General features: G+C 49.8%; 1 protein-coding gene across 3 annotated transcripts in view; it reads right to left on the bottom strand.

Annotated features, from left to right (window-relative positions):
- Nucleotides 1-45: 45 nt before the first annotated feature.
- arhgef19 (Rho guanine nucleotide exchange factor (GEF) 19) overlaps nt 46-20,003 on the bottom strand; it is a 102,960-nt gene continuing 83,002 nt past the window's right edge. For all 3 annotated transcript variants that reach the window (XM_048561551.2, XM_048561552.2, XM_048561553.2), the window contains 4 exons: nt 14,626-14,784; nt 12,173-12,255; nt 9,611-9,715; nt 46-3,546 (listed from right to left, as the gene is read on the bottom strand). In XM_048561551.2, the coding sequence (XP_048417508.2) occupies nt 3,389-3,546; nt 9,611-9,715; nt 12,173-12,255; nt 14,626-14,784 (505 nt within the window). In that variant the 3' untranslated portion in view covers nt 46-3,388. The remainder of the gene's footprint in view (nt 3,547-9,610; nt 9,716-12,172; nt 12,256-14,625; nt 14,785-20,003) is intronic.

Below are 20,003 nucleotides of genomic sequence, written 5' to 3'. Positions count from 1 at the left end.
TGAGAGTTATTGTGTGTGTGTGTTTGTGTAACAGAGAGAGTGTGTGTGTGTGTGTGTGTGTGTGTATATGTGTGCATGTATATATCTGTGCGTGTGTGTGGGTGTGTGAATATGTGTGTGTGTTTGTATTTGTGTGTATATGTCTGTGTGGGTCTGTGATTGTGATGTAAAACATGACAAGTATCACTGAGGAATCTTTACGAAAATGTAATAAATTGCTGCCAACAGATGCCATGTTTCATGAGCGACACAGTGGGGTTTGATACAGGTTGTAGCAATACTTGAAGGTAAAGAATGTTCATGGTTATCCAACCATTTCAATTTCACACCAAGTTACGGCCTTGGAGGCTCCTTAGCTGGACCACGTTCACATGGAGAGGAGTTGCTCTCTGAGCACCTCCCACCTCAGTACAATCTGCACCAGGCAAACTGGGTTATGTCTTGTGGCCTCGCGTTTTTCTCTGACCTATACAAACATGAATACTACTGTCTAACAAAATAACCCCTGCACTCCTCCAGGGCTCACTTGAACCTGAACTCTAAAGGCGATTCCTCATCTCCTACCACCAGCTAATCTAAACTTACCTTCTCTGAGTAGGGTCCTTGTGGTGCAGTGGTAGCACTTCTACCTCTGAAACAGCAGACCCAGGTTTAATTCCGATCTGCTGCAGAGGTGTGTAATAACATCTCTGAACAGACTGATTAGAAAATATTTACATTCTCCTCGTGAAGTGTACACTGAACAGGATTAATTTTTTTTCCAGGCATACATCATTTTGAGCCTATTCATAAAAATGAACAGTTTTGCAAATGTAGAATTTTAAAACAATAAGTAAAACCTTAAATAAGTTAGCACCTTAGCAGAAATGGCAGTGTAACCCCAGTTACTAGCAGTGGGCATACACGACTTACAGGTCATAGTGGACACTGTGCATGAGTAGGCAGAACAGGTGAGATACAGAGGGCAGCTGGGCTGCTGTGATGATACACTGAGCAATTTCAGGAGCTGTTGGAATATTATAGTGAGCAGACAGTCGACTTGTAGGGTCACCTTTATCAGTTAGTGTTGCAATCTGAGCATGGGCACATTTACTGTCGACACTGGCTGCCCTCAGTGGCTGGTGAATGATGGTCGGTGCCAGTTGACCAATTCTGGGGAAATCAAGTTAAGCAATCAGATGAGACAAGGGTTTTTTTTGCATGCATTTATTGGATGTGGGCATCATGACTGGGTCAGCATTTATTGCCCATCCCAGATGGCAATTAATTTGCAACCACATTGCTGTGGGTCTGGAGTCACAAGTAGGTCAGATCAGGTAATGATGGCAGATTTCTCTCCTCTAAAGGACATTAGCAAACCAGTTAGACCATTCAGCCCATTGAGTCTGCTCTGCCATTCAATCATGCCTGATAAGTTCCTCAACCCCATTCTCCTGCTTTCTCCCCATAGCCCTTGATCCCCTTGATAATCAAGAACTTATTCAAGTCAGTCTTAAATGTACTCAATGACCTGGCCTCCACAACCTTCTGTGGCAGTGAATTCCATAGATTCACCACTCTCTGGCTGAAGAACTTTCTCTTTATTTCTGTTCTAAAAGGCCTTCCCTTTACTCTAAGGCTGTGCCGTCAGGCCCTAGTCTCTCCTACCAATGAAAACATCTTCCCAACATCCACTCTGTCCAGGCCATTCCTGACAATTGACTATAGTTTCATCATTAGACCCTTAGTTCCAAATTTCGATTGAATATATGGTGGGATTTGAATCCAGGCCCACAGGATATTACTTGGCTCTCTGGAATAATAGTCTTATGGTAATGCTACTGGGCCATTGCTTCCCCTCACTCTGCATGACGATTTCCCTGAACAAAATATTAAATTAGCAATGCAAGGGTTTAACAGGTCTAGGCAACACATTTCCCAATGCAGGTTTATTTAAATCCATTCCTGCTTTGCTGTGTGGAGACTGATGTCTGAATTACTGGAACTGTATGAGAATCTCTACATCACCTGTAACCTCAACCAGGGACAGGAGGAGGAATGTGGAGTAGCCAGCACCTGTCTGGAGTAGAGCCAACCCTGGGCCCTGGCTATCATGGCCTATTATACCTTATGTTCTGAGCTCTGGTCTAGGCTGTAGTGATGGAGCAAAGTGCCAGACAGTAGTTGGCATCTATAAATTGGCAAAGGAGATATGAGAGACCTGCCCACATCAAAATCAGGCAGAGGTGTCTCTGCCTCATAGTTAGTAAATAATCAGGCCTGCTACCTCCTGCTGGAGACCTTTGTCCCTCCTCCAAGAGGAATTGGAAACTGAATCAGTTACTGCTTTTGATGGGCTTGAGCTTGTTTCAGAGTTGTGCTGCTGCGACAGGGAGGGACTGACAGCTACACTAGGTTGTGGTACCAAGTTATAGCAGTTTGATCTGCTGCTCAGTCAGTGTGGCTTGCCCCCGCTCCCTCGCTGACTCTGAGCTGCTAACTCAGTCTCTGCCGGGCCATACTAGGCTGATTGAAGGTTTCTTATTCAGTAGACCTGAAGACACGTAGCACTGAGATGCACTTAAAGCTCTGGTACCACCAAAGACAAGAGGCTGAGATACGTCAGACAAAGCAGAAACAAAAGAACCCGAGCAGTTTTGTGTCCATTTCCCCATCCACTTGTCAAAGTAAACAGATATCCCCCCCCCCCACCTCGCCATTGTGGTGGTGGGTAGGGGAAAGGTTGCATGGGCATGTCACAGGCCAGACACAGACAAATCACCCCTTCAACTCTGAGGATAATTATGCTCGCTTAATTTTACATTGCCAATCAACAGGAAATAGATCAATGCTGGGTCTATCCTGTCTGGGCTAAGAGGGTGAAAATGAGGGTTTAACGGCATTCGAAATAGTCTGTTCCTTCCCTCGCTGCCCCCACCCCACCTCCCAAAGTTTGCAGTACATCCCCTCAATATCTGCTGTTTAATCCTTGCCCCCAGTCCCCATTCACAGAGCATCGCCCAACCCTGGACTTCCAACCCCTTTTGAAGCTGCTTCAAAGGGAGTGAGCTCTTAGCCACTGAGTTCATGCCTCCTGCAGCAACCACTCAGATACAGCCCCTGTAAGTATGAACCGAAAGCACACTCAGTGGCCCCTGTAGAAACTTTTGCAGATGGCTTATGCCTCCTTGAGAGCTGGAGAGTAAGGGGTTATCCAAGTTGTGATATATCACTGGGACATGGGCACCAAAATGCACTAGAAATTAAGGTCGCTCACTGGGGAGCACAGTACTTGTCTCTCAAAGACGCCACGCTCAGGATCTAGAACGTCAGCTGTTTCTCTGTAAGGTCTGGGATGTGTTCAGTATCCATGCTCCACATGGTATCTCCAACACAGCCGGGCCTCCTGTTACTGGCATTCCTCCTGGAGTTTCCTGGTTGCGTGCTTAATCCGATTCTTTTCCCGTAAATTCCGTATTCGAGCATTCCGGTTTGTTATCTCTTCCACGTATTGCTTTGGAAACCATCCCCTCTCTCCATCCGATAATCGGATCCCCTCAATCCAGCCTGGAAACAGATTGGTACCAGTGAGGAAGTGGCGGGGGGGCAACAGCATCTGACTGGCTAAGATTTAACACACAACCCGAACCTATCCAACGTGTCACACACGCAAACTCTCTCACATTTCAGTTCCTCTGTTCCTTAAGGTGGGAGTGAATGAGGGGATGGTTCAAGAAAAGAGGAAGGCATCCTCAGGTAAAGGGACCAATATTCTAGGGCTGAGAAGAGAAGAAACCATAAATCCTAGAATCCCTACAGTGTGGAAACAGGCCCTTCGGCCCAACAAGTCCACATGGACACTCAGGGAATCCCACCCAGGCCCATTCCCCTATCACCCACCTAATCTACACATCCCTGAACACTATGGGCAATTCAGCACAGCCAATCCACCCTAACTTGCACACCTTTGGACTGTGGGAGGAAATTGGAGCACCCAGAGGAAACCCACGCTGACACGGGGAGAATGTGCAAACTCCACACTGTCGCCTACGGGTGGAATCGAACCAGGGTGCCTGGCATTTGAGGCAGCAGTGCTAACCACTGAGCCACTGCACCCAGTAGCTCTTCACTCAAACAGTTGTGAATCTTTGGAATTCTCTATCCCAGAAGGATGTGGGGACTATCCAGTTATGCCTGAATTAAATTGAACTATGGTCTCTCAGTTCCTCTCAGAGACCTGGGAGTAAGTGGGAAAGTGGATTTGAAGCCAAGGATTGTCAAATGGCAGAAAACCATCAACCTGGGCGACTGCTGCTCCTATTCCCTACAATCCCGCAGTTCCCGGGTCCAATCCTACACGGTGATAAGGTTTACAGCCAGCTTTCCCAAACTGGTCAGGCAGAGCCACCAGCAGCAATGCTGAGAATTGCGAGGCCCCTTTAAATCTAAAGGTGGGGGAAGTGGGGGGTGGGGAAGTAGGGGTGATGGGGGGCCACGGGGACTGCGGCCTGCCCTGAAACAACCACTGAAACTGCAGCTCGCAGCACAATCTGCCCAATCCCTCGCCGCACTGTCCTCACCCACTATTACCCTCTCGTGCCCCACTGTCCTCACCTACTAATACCCTCTCGTGCCCCACTCTTCTCACCCACTAATACCCTCTCGTGCCCCACTGTCCTCACCCACTAATACCCTCTCGTGCCCCACTCTTCTCACCCACTAATACCCTCTTGTGCCCCACTGTCCTCACCCACTAATACCCTCTCGTGCCCCACTCTTCTCACCCACTGATACCCTCTCGTGCCCCACTCTTCTCACCCACTAATACCCTCTCGTGCCCCACTGTCCTCACCCACTAATACCCTCTCGTGCCCCACTATTCTCACCCACTATTACCCTCTCGTGCCCCACTATTCTCACCCACTATTACCCTCTCGTGCCCCACTGTCCTCACCCACTAATACCCTCTCGTGCCCCACTGTCCTCACCCACTATTACCCTCTCGTGCCCCACTATTCTCACCCACTAATACCCTCTCGTGCCCCACTGTCCTCACCCACTATTACCATCTCGTGCCCCACTGTCCTCACCCACTATTACCCTCTCGTGCCCCACTATACTCACCCACTAATACCCTCTCGTGCCCCACTGTCCTCACCCACTAATACCCTCTCGTGCCCCACTCTTCTCACCCACTAATACCCTCTCGTGCCCCACTCTTCTCACCCACTATTACCCTCTCGTGCCCCACTGTCCTCACCCACTATTACCCTCTCGTGCCCCACTATACTCACCCACTAATACCCTCTCGTGCCCCACTGTCCTCACCCACTAATACCCTCTCGTGCCCCACTCTTCTCACCCACTAATACCCTCTCGTGCCCCACTCTTCTCACCCACTATTACCCTCTCGTGCCCCACTATTCTCACCCACTAATACCCTCTCGTGCCCCACTGTCCTCACCCACTAATACCCTCTCGTGCCCCACTATTCTCACCCACTATTACCCTCTCGTGCCCCACTGTCCTCACCCACTAATACCCTCTCGTGCCCCACTGTCCTCACCCACTAATACCCTCTCGTGCCCCACTCTTCTCACCCACTAATACCCTCTCGTGCCCCACTCTTCTCACCCACTAATACCCTCTCGTGCCCCACTGTCCTCACCCACTATTACCCTCTCGTGCCCCACTGTCCTCACCCACTAATACCCTCTCGTGCCCCACTGTCCTCACCCACTAATACCCTCTCGTGCCCCACTGTCCTCACCCACTATTACCATCTTGTGCCCCACTGTCCTCACCCACTATTACCCTCTCGTGCCCCACTGTCCTCACCCACTATTACCCTCTCGTGCCCCACTGTCCTCACCCACTAATACCCTCTCGTGCCCCACTGTCCTCACCCACTAATACCCTCTCGTGCCCCACTCTTCTCACCCACTATTACCCTCTCGTGCCCCACTGTTCTCTCCCACTAATACCCTCTCGTGCCCCACTGTCCTCACCCACTATTACCCTCTCGTGCCCCACTGTTCTCTCCCACTAATACCCTCTCGTGCCCCACTGTCCTCACCCACTATTACCCTCTCGTGCCCCACTGTCCTCACCCACTAATACCCTCTCGTGCCCCACTGTCCTCACCCACTATTACCATCTCGTGCCCCACTGTCCTCACCCACTATTACCCTCTCGTGCCCCACTATTCTCACCCACTAATACCCTCTCGTGCCCCACTGTCCTCACCCACTATTACCCTCTCGTGCCCCACTGTCCTCACCCACTAATACCCTCTCGTGCCCCACTGTCCTCACCCACTAATACCCTCTCGTGCCCCACTGTTCTCACCCACTAATACCCTCTCGTGCCCCACTGTCCTCACCCACTATTACCCTCTCGTGCCCCACTGTCCTCACCCACTATTACCCTCTCGTGCCCCACTGTCCTCACCCACTATTACCCTCTCGTGCCCCACTGTCCTCACCCACTATTACCCTCTCGTGCCCCACTATTCTCACCCACTAATACCCTCTCGTGCCCCACTATTCTCACCCACTAATACCCTCTCGTGCCCCACTATTCTCACCCACTAATACCCTCTCGTGCCCCACTGTCCTCACCCACTAATACCCTCTCGTGCCCCACTATTCTCACCCACTAATACCCTCTCGTGCCCCACTGTCCTCACCCACTATTACCCTCTCGTGCCCCACTATCCTCACCCACTATTACCCTCTCGTGCCCCACTATTCTCACCCACTAATACCCTCTCGTGCCCCACTATTCTCACCCACTATTACCCTCTCGTGCCCCACTATTCTCACCCACTAATACCCTCTCGTGCCCCACTATTCTCACCCACTAATACCCTCTCGTGCCCCACTGTCCTCACCCACTATTACCCTCTCGTGCCCCACTATTCTCACCCACTATTACCCTCTCGTGCCCCACTATTCTCACCCACTAATACCCTCTCGTGCCCCACTATTCTCACCCACTAATACCCTCTCGTGCCCCACTGTCCTCACCCACTATTACCCTCTCGTGCCCCACTATTCTCACCCACTAATACCCTCTCGTGCCCCACTGTCCTCACCCACTATTACCCTCTCGTGCCCCACTGTCCTCACCCACTATTACCCTCTCGTGCCCCACTGTCCTCACCCACTAATACCCTCTCGTGCCCCACTATTCTCACCCACTAATACCCTCTCGTGCCCCACTATTCTCACCCACTAATACCCTCTCGTGCCCCACTGTCCTCACCCACTATTACCCTCTCGTGCCCCACTATCCTCACCCACTATTACCCTCTCGTGCCCCACTATTCTCACCCACTAATACCCTCTCGTGCCCCACTATTCTCACCCACTATTACCCTCTCGTGCCCCACTATTCTCAACCACTAATACCCTCTCGTGCCCCACTATTCTCACCCACTAATACCCTCTCGTGCCCCACTGTCCTCACCCACTATTACCCTCTCGTGCCCCACTATTCTCACCCACTATTACCATCTCGTGCCCCACTATTCTCACCCACTAATACCCTCTCGTGCCCCACTGTCCTCACCCACTATTACCCTCTCGTGCCCCACTGTCCTCACCCACTATTACCCTCTCGTGCCCCACTATTCTCACCCACTATTACCCTCTCGTGCCCCACTATTCTCACCCACTATTACCCTCTCGTGCCCCACTATTCTCACCCACTAATACCCTCTCGTGCCCCACTGTCCTCACCCACTAATACCCTCTCGTGCCCCACTGTCCTCACCCACTAATACCCTCTCGTGCCCCACTATCCTCACCCACTATTACCCTCTCGTGCCCCACTATTCTCACCCACTATTACCCTCTCGTGCCCCACTGTCCTCACCCACTATTACACTCTCGTGCCCCACTGTCCTCACCCACTATTACCCTCTCGTGCCCCACTATTCTCACCCACTATTACCCTCTCGTGCCCCACTGTCCTCACCCACTATTACCCTCTCGTGCCCCACTATTCTCACCCACTATTACCCTCTCGTGCCCCACTGTCCTCACCCACTAATACCCTCTCGTGCCCCACTATTCTCACCCACTATTACCCTCTCGTGCCCCACTGTCCTCACCCACTAATACCCTCTCGTGCCCCACTATTCTCACCCACTATTACCCTCTCGTGCCCCACTGTCCTCACCCACTATTACCCTCTCGTCCCCCACTGTCCTCACCCACTATTACCCTCTCGTGCCCCACTATTCTCACCCACTATTACCCTCTCGTGCCCCACTGTCCTCACCCACTAATACCCTCTCGTGCCCCACTATTCTCACCCACTATTACCCTCTCGTGCCCCACTGTCCTCACCCACTATTACCCTCTCGTGCCCCACTCTTCTCACTCACTATTACCCTCTCGTGCCCCACTATTCTCACCCACTAATACCCTCTCGTGCCCCACTGTCCTCACCCACTAATACCCTCTCGTGCCCCACTGTCCTCACCCACTATTACCCTCTCATGCCCCACTGTCCTCACCCACTATTACCCTCTCGTGCCCCACTCTTCTCACCCACTAATACCCTCTCGTGCCCCACTGTCCTCACCCACTATTACCCTCTCGTGCCCCACTGTCCTCACCCACTATTACCCTCTCGTGCCCCACTATTCTCACCCACTAATACCCTCTCGTGCCCCACTGTCCTCACCCAATATTACCCTCTCGTGCCCCACTGTCCTCACCCACTATTACCCTCTCGTGCCCCACTATTCTCACCCACTAATACCCTCTCGTGCCCCACTGTCCTCACCCACTATTACCCTCTCGTGCCCCACTGTTCTCACCCACTATTACCCTCTCGTGCCCCACTGTTCTCACCCACTAATACCCTCTCGTGCCCCACTGTCCTCACCCACTAATACCCTCTCGTGCCCCACTGTCCTCACCCACTATTACCCTCTCGTGCCCCACTGTCCTCACCGACTATTACCCTCTCGTGCTCCACTGTTCTCACCCACTAATACCCTCTCGTGCCCCACTCTTCTCTCCCACTATTACCCTCTGGTGCCCCACTATTTTCACCCACTAATACCCTCTCACAGCCCTGTGCCCACCCTCTAATACCCTCTCAGCTCAGGGGTCATGGCAATTTTCCAGAATTAAAATGAGGTCACAATGGGAAAAGTTTTGTTTCTGAGCTGTCAACGTAGCTTTTGAATTGAATTCCCTTATATTTTAAGGGCTGAGGGATGACTTGAGGCAGCTAAAATATTAGATAATTTGGAAAGGGTAGAGACAGAGAGATTGTTTCCTCTTTCTTTATTTATTCATTTAATACTTTTTCTTTTAATCTGAGGGGATAGAATCTGGAAGCAATTCCTGGCACGAAAGGGTAAAGGAAATTCAGATCCTCCCTACTGAAAGGTTAGCTGGAATTTTTAAGGCTTAGGTAAAGTGTTGGTCAAAAAGTTACCAAAGGATGACTAAAGAGGGGTCAATGGAAGTACACAGATCAGCTAAGGTCTGTACTGAATATAGGAGCATTCCTGAGGGGCTGAATGGCCTCCTCGAGACTGAACGCTGATATTTTCTGCCTTCCCCAGGCCCCCTCTGACACACTATGACTCAAGTGTGGCCTCTCTCACCGTCTTTGGTTCTTGTCTTCACCTCGAGGACATCAGCTTTCTCCAGCGCCAGCTCATCAGCTTCCTGGGGTTTGTATGTCTTGATACACTGGACCTGAGGAATGTCTGGGATGGAAGGTAACAAGTTAGCAGCTGGGTGTGTGGCTTGCAAATAGAGTCTTAAGTCTGAAAACATTCCATGTCTACCATGAGCAGAAGCCACATGCTATTGAGGTTAATGGGGGACTCGGGCCACGGGCACCAATCCTATTCCACAACAAAATGTTGCATTTATATAGCACCTTGCATGACCTGAGGATGCTGCCAAACTGCATTACTGGTAATTAACGTACTAACGTAGTCACCTCTGCTGTTATGTCAGGCAGACAGCAGCTGACCTGCGCACAGCAAGATCACAAGCACAGGAATCAGTAACTGACCAGATGATCCATTCTGGTGATGTTGGGTTGATAGGTAATTACTGGCCCATGAACCATGAGGAACTCCCCCGTGTTTCACCTCCAGCCTCGGCCAGGGCAGACGGGGCCTCGGTTTAACAGCTTGTCTGAAAGGTGCCTTTGACAGGGCAGCGTTCCCTCAGTGCCACACAGCAGCATCAACCTAAACTTTGTGCCTAAGTCTCCAAAGAGATCAAAGAACAATACAGCACAGATACGGGCCCTTCAGCTCTCCAAGGCTGTGCTTCCACATTTTGTCCTTTGACGCTAAACTGTCTTAACTTACAGGATCCATATCCCTCTATTCCCTCCCTGTTCATGTATTTGTCCAGATGCTTTTTGTATGCTGTATTGTGTCGGTTTCCACCACCTCCTCTACCAGTGTGTTCCAGGCACTCACCATCTTTTGTGTGAAAAACATGCCTCGCACATCTCTTGTAAGCTTGCCCTCTCCCACCTCAAACCTGTGTTCCCTCATAATTGACTCCATCATCCTGGGATAAAGCCTCATACTTTCCTCTCTATCCATGCCATTCACAGTCTTATAAACTTCTATTAGGTCGCCCCTCAACCTCCAGCGTTCCAGTGAAAACAAACCCAGTCTATCCAACCTTTCTTCATAGCTAACATGCCCCATCACAGGCAATATCCTGGTAAATCTTTTCTGTACCTTCTCCAAAGCATCCACATCCATCTGGTAGTGTGGATCTACATTTCAACTTTCTTCCTAGTTCCCTATATTCTGCTCTTAGACCTCATCCCAATTTTTACCAATGTCATTAGCACCAACATGCACTACAACTGTTGGCTGTTCGCTCTCCCCCTCCAGAATATCCTGAAACTGCTCCAAGACATAGAGGACCCTAGTGCCAGGGAGGCAACACACCATTCTGGACTCTTCTCAAAACTCGCTGGACTCTTATTTGCAGGCACAGAAATGCCAATCTATTCCCCTTACAACTGAATCCCCTATAACTACAGCATTTCTATGCCTATCTCTCCCTCCCTCTGCAGCAGAGCCACCATGGTACCATGAACTTTCCTGCTGTTGGCATCCCCTGAGAGGCCATTCGCCTCAAAGCACTGTCTCTGTTTTGCAGGGGAATAGCCGCAGGAGATTCCCGCACCACCCGCTTGGCCCTTAGCTCTGCCTGGTGGTCACCCATTGCCTTCCTGCCAGTGGAATTCAAGCGTGCGGTGTGACCACCTCTCTATACGAGCTATCCACGACACCCTCTGCCTCGCGAGTGTCCCCAGACACTGCTCCCACTCCGAAACCAGGGGCTTCCAGGAGCTGCAGTTGGAGACACTGCAAATGTGTCCTGCTCTCTGCATCAAGCAAGGGAAGCAGACCACGATTTGGAATTCTCCTGCCATGCCTTACTGCTTTAAGTTAATTAATCCTTACAATGTTAAATATTTGTAGTACTAAACTGTAGCTTCTGACGCCCTGTGGTCCGATAACAATTTCTCAAAACTTATCTGTTACTCACCAACACCAGTTTCCAGAAATAGTTCAGGCTCGCGCTCCTTTCCCCGCTTGAATTCTCGCTGGTGCCCTTCCTGTCATGATGTTCTGTCTCCTCCAAACCTCGCCTCTCCCAGAATGGGTCCTGGACCATGGAGGTTCTGATTCAGAGGCATGAGTGAACCCAACTGGGAAAAGACTGCTGCACAGGTCTGAATTTTCCCCAATGTCAGCTTTCCTCACCTCGAGAGATTTCCCCTACGTTAAAGGGAGTTTGGAAATGTAAAACCATTTGATGTTAGTTGCGTGACATGCGCAACTATAGATTGATCCTGTCCTCAGATTACCCAACAGAGTGGAAAAGCTTTGGGGTTAATTAAACCACCCTTTTTAAGACCAAATCTTTCCATTTTATTAAGTTGAAGGTGCTATATAAGTGCAAGTTGTTGTTGCAAGTGAGTTTCCAACAAGTAGCCTCAGCTCACATATATGAGTCTCACCTATGGGTAAATTATCATTGTACCAGCCACAACTTTCCTTGCATTAAACACTGGCAGTGTACAATGGATACCTCAACACGTACAGAGACCCAACATGGCATCAGCCATTTGTACCAGCTCAAAACACTGTCCTGTGTTCATGGTGCATGAATCTCACCATCCTTCTCCAGTCCAACATGTTCTGTGTCAATCCCTTTGTCTGCAAGGAGCATGGCTGTTATCCATCGCTGTTTCTCACTCCTGCAAATACAGGTGAGAAAAATACAATGGATTTCATAAGTGAACAGGATGGGGTACACGGGTTCTGCACTGGGTATGCGAGTTCTATATATGAGCAGGATTGGGTACACGGGTTCTGTATGTGAGCAGGATTGGGTACACGGGTTCTGTATGTGAGCAAGATTGGGTACACGGGTTCTGTATGTTAGCAAGATTGGGTATGCGGGTTCTGTCTGTGAGCATGATTGGGTACGCGGGTTCTATAATATGAGCAGGATTTGGTACACAGGGTCTGTATATGAGTAGGATTGGGTACACAGGTTCTGTATATAAGCAGGATTGAGTCACAGATTCTCTACTTGAGCAGGATTGGGTACATGGTTCTGTATGTGAGCAGGATTGGGTACATGGGTCTGTATGTGAGCAGGATTGGGTACATGGGTCTGTATGTGAGCAGGATTGGGTACATGGGTCTGTATGTCAGCAGGATTGGGTACATGGGTCCGTATGTGAGCAGGATTGGGTACGTGGGTCTGTATGTGAGCAGGATTAGATGCATTTTGACACACTCTCACGGTTGTATGTTTTAATTCTAGTGCACCTCCGACTTGCAGCTCATTCCTGTCCAGGTAGCTCAGCAACAACATTTCTCTATTCACCTTTGTCCACACAGTTGTCCAAAGCCTCAGACATGGCTTGGGAAACAAAACCTGTACCTCCACCAAACCGACTTACACTACTCATTGCTCCGTCTCCTCCTCAATCAGGAGGCCTTGTTACTCAGTGTATACACTTCAACCTTCCTGAGCCCAGTTGGATTGATTTGTCAGGTTCAGTGCTGAGGGGAGGGAGGCTTCTGAGCAGAAGGAAAAAATCCAAAGAATTGCGGAAGCCGGAAACCATAGACAAAAACAGAAACTGCTGGGAAAACGCAGCACATCTGGCAGCATCTGGAGGGTGAAAGCAGAGTTAACGTTTCATGTCCACTGACCCTTTTTCAGAACTTCTTCAGTTAACTCTGATTTCTCTCCACAGATGCTGCCAGACCTGCTGAGTTTTCCCAGCAATTCTGTTACCAACTTTAGGAGTTTGGTGCCACCTGCTGGTTCACTGGGTATGTGCACTGCTCAAATCTCCATGGACCCTCAGAGATGGTAAGATCTGCCGACGATGGAGTCAGAGATAACACAGTGTGGAGCTGGAGGAACACAGCAGGCCAGGCAGCATCAGAGGTACAGGAAACCTGACGGTTTGGGTCGGGACCCTTCTTCAGAAATCATTCCTAAAGAAGGGTCCTAACCTGAAATGTTAGCTTTCCTGCTTCTCTGGTGCTGCCTGGCCTGCTGTGTTCCTCCAGCTCCACACTGCGTTATCACTGGACCCTCAGCCTGGTGCCACTCCTCCTGCATGCCAGCTCACAGCCAGAGGAGCAGCTGGGCTGCTTTCCCCTGAGGAAATCACCCAGCTCCCTTCCCAAAAAATGTTAAAAAAATGGACATTGAGCACAAAAGCCAGGTGAGACCAGGAGAGGTGCCAGGATCTGGATTCAAGAGCTGTTAGTTGCTTAGACTCACAGCCCATGCTCCCAAAATCTAACTCACTGGAGACCACATGGCACAGTAACTCAGGTCTCAACCTTTATCAGGATGGGACGAGCCTCTCATACATGTCCCTGGGAGCCAGCAGCTGGGTCTCCTTCCGTGAGCATTTTTCTGACAATGCATGGAATCACCAAACCCCCGAGAAACAGATCAGTTTTAACACAGTGTCCCTCCCACCCAGGTGTGCACCCAGTGAGAACCTGTGCTTTGACACTGTTGTTGTGGAAATGTGCGGTGAATTTGGGCAGGGGCTCAGGCTTGTTGCAGGGCTGGAGGACTCAGCGAGTTAAAAAGTCTTGAACAGTAAAACGGGAATCAATCGCTCGGCTCTGGGTCGCTGCGGACTTGCCAGACACCAGAACAAATGATGGCAGGTCGATTATTGATCATGATCAAGCTTGTCAACTGGGACTAAGCCGGTTCATAAACAAAACCACAAATTCTTGATGAAATTCAGCAGCAGTGAAGGGAAACGGAGTTAACGTTTCGGGTCCAGTGACCCTTCTTCAGAACTAGCAGTCACAGTACTCAAAACGTGAACTCTGCTTTCTCTCCGCAGACCGGCAGAGCTTCACCAGCATTTTTCTGTTTTGTTTTAGATCTTCGGCACCTTTGTTTCAGTTTGCTTTACTTTGATGGTGTCATGTCTTTTTGTTGATCTTGGTAGAAAAGGTCCAGTAAAGGGATGGATTCAAAGACCAGGTTAATTAGGAATCCCGTAGCAACATCAATTCAGTGCCGCTCTGCAATGGTAATTACTGCTCTCTCAGCCCAGTGCTGGCTTACTCACTCAGTGCGGGCTCGCAACAAGATCTGCTGCTTCACATGACACTTCTCAAGCAGCTGTAAGTGGAAGACGTGGCCTGGGATCCCGTGCACCTTCATGTTCAGGTCCTTTGCCCGCAATTCCTGGGTCTTGGCGTGTACAAAGACAGCAAATTTCCCTGTACTAAGGGAGACAGAGTTTCAGTCAGCAGCCACGTTATGCCCACATTCGTTTAAGTTGCCAAGTTCATTAAAACAACATTCTCCAGCCTTGGAAGAGGTTGGAGCACAAATTGATTCTTTTTTTGTCCAATTCCAGACAAGAGCAGGAAGCAGCACACATGCAGGCATTGAAGTACCAAGGAGTAGAGTTGTGGGAAGGGGGCGCAAATAGGACTGAAACAAGAAACATTTCAACTCTCTGTTGTTCAAAACTCCCTTCTCAGATATTTTGCTCCCAAGTTCCATCCTTCGCTCACCATCACCTTGTCCACCTCTGACGCTCCTTGTTTTCCCTTCCTCAATTTCCCTGTTTCCAATAGTAAAGAAATTTCCATTTCTGGTCCCATACTATTCATTACAAACCCATCAACCACCACAGTCACATTGGCCACACTACCCGATAGACTGCTTCCTGCAAGGTTTCCATTCTATTCCCAGAGTTTCTTCCTTTCCTTCATATTTGTGCTGATGTTGCCAACTTCCACAATGTTGCTTCCAAAATGTCTTCCTTTTTCCTCACCAGGAACTCGCCCTCTCACCCACTGTGGGTGACAGAGCCCCTAGTCATGTCCGACCCACTCCCTGCACTACCCTACTCACCTCTTCACGTCCCTCTCAGAACATTGATCGTATGGCCCTCCATCTCACTTTCCATCCCCTAGCCTCTGCATTCAAAGCATCATCATCATCTGCCATTTCTGTCATAGGATACCACCAAATAAATCTTCCCCTGTCAGCATTCTGCAGGGATCTGTTCCCTCTGTAAAGGAATCATGCATCACTCCTACCAAACACTGAGTGAGGGATAACTTCGTGGAATACCTCTGTGGGAATGAACCTGGCCTGACAGTCGGTAGCCATTTCAAAACAACATCTTGCTATCACTTTAATATTCCTGTCCTAGACCTGCTGCAGTGTTCCCATGAAGCCAAACACAAACTGAAGGAACTGCACCTCACTTTCCCCTTCAACAGTTTACAGCCTTCAGTTCTCAACACTGAGTTCAAACACCTCAGAGCATGAACACTCTCCTCCACATTGTTTACCCACCTTCCATCCACCCATCCCTTCTGCCACTTGTTTGCACAGGTTTGTTCGAAGTAGAACTCATCTATTTTTTGCTATAACACCCACCACTAACATCTAAACTGCATCTCTATCCCCTCTCTACTGTCATTGGCACTCCCTGTGCTCTGGGGCATCTTCCCCACTTGCTCCTCCAACACCCATTTTCCCGACAGCTTACAAACCATCAGTTCTCCAGACCTTTCGGTTTGGAAAAGTTAAATCAAACTCAAGACTTTAACTCTGCATCTCTCTCCATGAATGCTGCCAGACTTGCTGAGTTTCTCCAGCAATTCCCTCTGTTTGTTTTAGATCTCCAACACCTCAGTATTATATCTTTTTCTTGATGGTTCTGCTATTTACAGAATGCAGTGTTAGGTGGGTCTGCCTCCTATCCACTATATCCTGAGCAGTCCCACTTTATACGTCGTTTGAAGGAATGGTAAACAATTAAACAACCCCTTTAAAGGGATGCTTCCATGTTACTGCAATTAAAGAAAACCAGAAAAGGTCGAAGTAACTTACTAAATTACAATTTGTTACTGAGCGCAGTCCGTCTTTATACGCATTCAAGATGCTTAATTAATGACTATTCTCCAATTCTTAAATCCTTAACAATACAATTAGAATAACTAACTTATACTGGTCATTTTGATGTCCTTTTCTCCAAACTGCTGACAATAAAGTTCCATTTCTTCTATTTTCCTACTCATCCACTGGGATTTGAACTCTGTTTAACTGAAAACATTGTTCCCAAACTAACTTTGTCAATTCCCTTTAGTTCTAACTGTGGAAAGTTTCAATTAAGTGACCTTGCAACCTCCTCTTTTCCAGTAAATATCCTCAACCTTCTTTAACCTCTGCAAATAATTTCAATTCCTGATGTTCAGTTTGTGACTGTGGTTGGTCTGTGTATTGCTCAAGGACTTGATTTCAATCCAACTGTCAAGAGTCACGTTATATAAATCAGCATCAGCAGTCCTTGTTTTGCTTCAGCTATTTTTGTTCCCTCTGGTTTTCTCTTTTGGGATTCAGGATCCCTCTGGCTCCAGATGCATTGAGTGAGAATATGTACACATCTATCCTGAGACTGTACGAATGAATATTCTGCAGAACCCTCCTGGGGCGTATTTCTCTTAAATTCATTCACAGGGTGAGGGTGTCACTCACCAGGCAGCATATATTGTCCATCCCTAATTGCCCAGAGGGCAGTTCAGAGTCAACCATATTGCTGTGGGTCTGGAGTCACATGTAGGCCAGACCAGCTAGGGGTGGCGGTTTCCTTCCCTAAGAGGACATTAGTGAACCAGATGGGTTTTTCCCGCAACAACTGACAATGGATTCACTGTCAGCGTTAGGCTCTTAACTCCAGATATTTATTGGATTCAAATTCCACCATCTACCATGGCAGGATTTGAACCCACGTCTCTAGTCCAGCGATAGTACAACTCAGCCATCACCTCCCCCAGTAAGTTACACATGCCGAGGCTGGGGAAGGTTGTAGCTACCCGCCTCGGATCTGCAACTTTGTGGGATGCAATTTCTGACAATATTTTTAGAATATCATCTTGCTGCCCCGGTGTTTTATTGAGTGGCTTTGATGTTTCTGGTTTTCATTGCAATAATTTGGAAGCGCCTTTGAGAGGGGTTGTTTAATTGTTTAGCATTCCTTCCAAGGAGGTATAAAGAGGATCTGCTCAGGACACTGGTGTAGTGGATAGGAGACAGACCCATGCAACACTGCATTCTGTACATAACTAAACCATCATGAAAAGGATATAACACTGCAAATGCTGGAGAGCTAAAATATACACAGAGAATTGCTGGAGAAACTCAGCAGGTCTGGCGGCATTTGTGCAGAGAGAAGCAGAGTAAACGATTTGAGTCTGATATGAGTTTTCAAAACTGAAGGGTTTGAAGAATTGATGGTTCGGTTTGGAGGAGCATTGACAGATTCTGGACCAGGATGAGCAAGTGTTCAGAACAACGCAGTTTGTGTTGAAAGCACAGACCTGGAAATTCCTTTCCTTTGTAGTTTTAGGTGTGTGTGTGTGTGTGTGTGTGTGTGTGTGTGTGTGTGTGTGTGTGTGTGTGTGTGTGTGTGTGTGTGTGTGTGTGTGTGTGTGTGTGCGTGTCCGTGTGCGTGTCCGTGTGCGTGTCCGTGTGCGTGTCCGTGTGCGTGTCCGTCCGTGCGTGTGTGTGTGTTGTATGCTCTCCCAGAGCATACGGCACAGGAGCAGAATTAGGCCATCTGCCCATCGAGGCTGCTCTGCCATTCGATCATGGCTGATAGATTTCTCAGCCCCATTTTCCTGCCTACTCCCTGTAATCCTTGATCCCCGCACCAATCAAGAACCTGCCTATCTCTATTTTAAATATACTCCTTGACTTGGCCACCACAGACTTTTGTGGCCGTGAGTGCAACTGATAAACTCTCCTTTGGCTGAAGAAATTCCTCCTCATCTCAGTTCTCTCAGCGCTCTGCAAGTTTCAATCCAATCCCCTTCATCCTTCTACACTCCATTGAATGTAGACGCAGAGTCCTCAAATGTTCCTCGTATGACAAACCCATCTTCCCCTTGTGAACCTCCTCTGGCCTCCATCCAATGTCAGCACATCCTTTCTTAAGTACTGGGCCCAAAACTGCTCAAAATATTCCAAGCACAGTCTGACCAGGACCTTATACAGTGTCAACAGTACATCTCCGCCCTTCTACGCTAGATCTCTTGAAATGAATGCTTACACTGCATCCATGTATGTATTTGTGAGAGCCTGGGTGCACGTGTGTGTTAATACAGGATGTAGGCGGGAATACTGGATATGCATTTGCACGTTCAATTTGAATGGCACCTGGTTGTGTGAGAGTGTGGACGGTGGGTGTGAGCGAGAGCGTGGACGGTGCGTGTGAGTGAGAGCGTGCACGGTGGGTGTGAGTGAGAGCGTGGACGGTGGGTGTGAGCGAGAGCGTGGACGGTGGGTGTGAGCGAGAGCGTGGACGGTGGGTGTGAGTGAGAGCGTGCACGGTGGGTGTGAGTGAGAGCGTGGACGGTGGGTGTGAGTGAGAGAGTGCACGGTAGGTGTGAGTGAGAGAGTGCACGGTGGGCGTGAGTGAGAGCGTGGACGGTGGGCGTGAGTGAGTGTGTGGACGGTGGGTGTGAGTGAGAGCGTGGACGGTGCGTGTGAGTGAGAGCGTGGACGGTGCGTGTGAACGAGAGCGTGGACGGTGCGTGTGAGTGAGAGCGTGCACGGTGGGTGTGAGTGAGAGAGTGCACGGTGGGCGCGAGTGAGAGCGTGCACGGTGGGCGCGAGTGAGAGCGTGGACGGTGGGCGCGAGTGAGAGCGTGGACGGTGGGTGTGAGCGAGAGAGTGCACGGTGCGTGTGAGTGAGAGCGTGGACGGTGCGTGTGAACGAGAGCGTGGACGGTGCGTGTGAGTGAGAGCGTGGACGGTGGGTGTGAGTGAGAGCGTGGACGGTGGGTGTGAGTGAGAGAGTGCACGGTGGGTGTGAGTGAGAGAGTGCACGGTGGGCGCGAGTGAGAGCGTGGACGGTGGGCGTGAGTGAGTGTGTGGACGGTGGGTGTGAGTGAGAGCGTGGACGGTGGGTGTGAGTGAGAGAGTGCACGGTGGGCATGAGTGAGAGCGTGGACGGTGGGCGTGAGTGAGTGTGTGGACGGTGGGTGTGAGTGAGAGCGTGGACGGTGGGTGTGAGTGAGAGAGTGCACGGTGGGTGTGAGTGACAGTTTGGACGGTGGGTGTGAGTGAGAGTTTGGACAGTGGGTGTGAGGGAGAGTGTGCACCGTGGGTGTGAGTGAGTGTGGACGGTGGGTGTGAGTGAGTGTGGACGGTGGGTCTGAGTGAGTGTGTGGACGGTGGGTGTGAGTGAGAGTGTGCACGGTGGGTGTGAGAGAGTGTGTGCACGGTGGGTGTGAGTGAGAGTGTGCACGGTGGGTGTGAGTGAGTGTGCACGGTGGGTCTGAGTGAGTGTGTGGACAGTGGGTGTGAGTGAGTGTATGGATGGTGTGAGAGAGAGTGGACCTGCCTGCAGTACTCTCTCAGGGGCTTGACAATACCAGATACTAACCCCTTTCTGCGTAAAACAGATTCTTCCTCATTTAG

This window comes from Stegostoma tigrinum, chromosome 28, assembly GCF_030684315.1.
Source record: "Stegostoma tigrinum isolate sSteTig4 chromosome 28, sSteTig4.hap1, whole genome shotgun sequence".
Lineage (NCBI taxonomy): Eukaryota > Metazoa > Chordata > Chondrichthyes > Orectolobiformes > Stegostomatidae > Stegostoma > Stegostoma tigrinum.
This window is presented reverse-complemented; position numbering and strand designations above follow the sequence as displayed.